Source organism: Gadus morhua, chromosome 19, assembly GCF_902167405.1.
Source record: "Gadus morhua chromosome 19, gadMor3.0, whole genome shotgun sequence".
NCBI lineage: Eukaryota > Metazoa > Chordata > Actinopteri > Gadiformes > Gadidae > Gadus > Gadus morhua.
Window position 1 is genome coordinate 18364358 of NC_044066.1, and position 2500 is coordinate 18366857.

Here is a 2500-nt window from a genome sequence, read left to right on the forward strand (position 1 = left end):
AAGAGAGGTAGAACAAGGAGAATGAGAATCCTGAGGGTTTTTATGATCTTTTTATGAGCCAAAGAACCAGCGGAAAGATAAATGAGGGAGAGGGAGCTAGAGGGAAGATCAGACTCGTCGTGGGGACGACAAGCAGCTCCGGCGGACATCTTGGATCTCTCCTTCTTTTGATGCCTCTAGAAACGTCCATAACGAACCTTCATTAGACCAAATAGTCGTACTCAGAACAGGTTACTCATCAAGAGCGAGAGCTCAGCCACAGGTCAGCGTAGATCAGAGCGTATCTCGTCTGAACCTTCTTTGTTTTTAATTACAGTGATATTATTAATTTAATTCAGAAGAGCTTTATTGGCGTGAGCAAATTAACATGTACATTGCACTAACTGCACTAAATAGTAGAAAAATTAAAAAGTTGACTTTAAAAACAGGAGAATAAGTTCAATATAAAGTCAGCCGGTACAAGTAAGGTTTGGTCCCCATTAGCAGAATGAGCCTGAGGCTGAAAGTGCTCAACATGTACCTAAACTGTGTGGTTGGTGTGTCTGCAGTGATGTGTATTGTGAGTGGTGTGTGCCAGTGTGCCAGTGTGCCAGTGCACGTACCATTATTAAAATGCAGACATAACATCTTAAAACACGCGTGCAATGCACACACGCACCCACACGTGCACGTGTGATCCGTGGACACACATACACAAAGTCTGTGTGAGAGTCAAGCCTGTGTCAGCTCTGTCTGTCAGCGCTGCAGTCAGAGCAGAGAGGAAAATGTAATTGGATAGGTCCTTAATGTAACATTCACACCCCCACACACACACACACACAGCCGCCAACGCACACACACACACACACACACTCAAGCGCATGCACACGCACATACGCTCACACGCGCACACACACACACACACCAACGCACACACACACACACACACACACACACACACACACACACACACACACACACACACACACACACACACACACACACACACACACACACACACACACATAAACAGGCACTAAATGCAGGGGAAGTCACAGCACTTCCCATTAGCATCAAAGTTGCTCATCCCAGCATGCATTGCCTCTCTAGGATAGCCTACACGATGTTCTGAATATACTACACACGGTAAGTGCACACACAACACACACACACACACACACACACACACACACACACACACACACACACACGCACGCACGCACGCACGCACACACACAGCACATGCACACACAAAATTAATTATATATATGTGAATGTTCAACTTCTGTCAATCCCAAAAAAAATTAACTTCAACAGAACTCTATTTTAATGTGTTGTTAACCCTTCCGCTGAATTTACTTATATTTTATTCGGCCTATAATAGACTATACTTTATCCATGTAAAATAACTCTGTCTGTTATTCTGTTAATGAATGTATATAATAATTCACGTTATCTTTCATCTTATCATTAACAGCAACAGAGATATTATCATAAACAGAAGCAGAGAAATATGACCATTATCATGGGTTGTTTGGTAGTCCGGATGATACAGTGTCGAGCAGGGGAGAAGGCTGTGTGTTATTTCTTATCCCTTTCTCGGAAAAACATCCAAATACTTTGCTGACTAAACGGGGCGGCATCAGCTCAGTAAGTAGAGCAGGATGACTGTCAACCGCTGAGGTTGCTGGTTCGATACCCCCGGCTTCTCCTAGGTAAGTGTCAAAATGTCCCTGAGCCAGACGACCCACACCAGCCAAACTGCTCCTGACCAGCTGGCTGCTGCCTTCCGTGGTGACGAGCGCCGTCGCTTCATGAACGACCCGGTGGCTATAAACGAGTCCATTGACTGCTGCTTGTTCCCCGTTTTTCTCTACGACGGAATCTGTCGCCTCTCCGCCCGAGCCACATCAGATAACACGGGGGTTCAGTAGAGGCGGCGAGCGGTAATTCGTCTTCACCTCGCTCCTTCTGTGCCTCTGACTGAGCGGCTGAAATCGAATCAATGCATTCCGCTCCAAACCCTGCCTGCGGCAGCGGGCTGCTGATCAATGGGCAGGTGAACACAAACCAGCCCACATCTTTGCAAGCGATCGGCGACGGTTCACTTCAGTGCCCAGGGTGCCAGTCAGGGCTATGCCTGACCGGTTTGACAATGGTAACATGGACTTCATCTTATAAAGCGCATTTTTGTAACCAGCGCTTTACAATATTGCCTCACATAACCCATTCAAACACCGACGGCGGCGTCAGCCATTCAAGGCGACAGCCAAATCGTCGGGAGCAGTTAGGGTTAGGTGCCTTGCTCAGGGACGCCTCGAAAATCAGCTAGGAGGAGCCGGATATTGAACTAGCAACCTTGCGTTTACCAGCTCTACCCCCTGAGCTAATGCCGCCCACAACAATCGCTCCGCCCACGACAATAACCTAATAAAACCACATATAAAGTTTCATGTGTGTATCACATGCACCCTTGTAATTTTTTAATCACACTATGCAGATTAACCAAAATAAAGTCAAA

The 2500-nt window shown here is 46.5% G+C and overlaps 2 protein-coding genes across 2 annotated transcripts in view; one reads left to right on the forward strand and one right to left on the reverse strand.

Moving 5' to 3' along the window:
- cacna2d4a (calcium channel, voltage-dependent, alpha 2/delta subunit 4a) overlaps nt 1-2500 on the reverse strand; it is a 116443-nt gene that overhangs the window by 32016 nt on the left and 81927 nt on the right. The window lies entirely within an intron of this gene.
- LOC115532140 (leucine-rich repeat and transmembrane domain-containing protein 2-like) overlaps nt 1707-2500 on the forward strand; it is a 45380-nt gene continuing 44586 nt past the window's right edge. The window contains exon 1 of the mRNA XM_030341698.1: nt 1707-1909. Coding sequence (XP_030197558.1) covers nt 1707-1909 — 203 coding nt within the window. The remainder of the gene's footprint in view (nt 1910-2500) is intronic.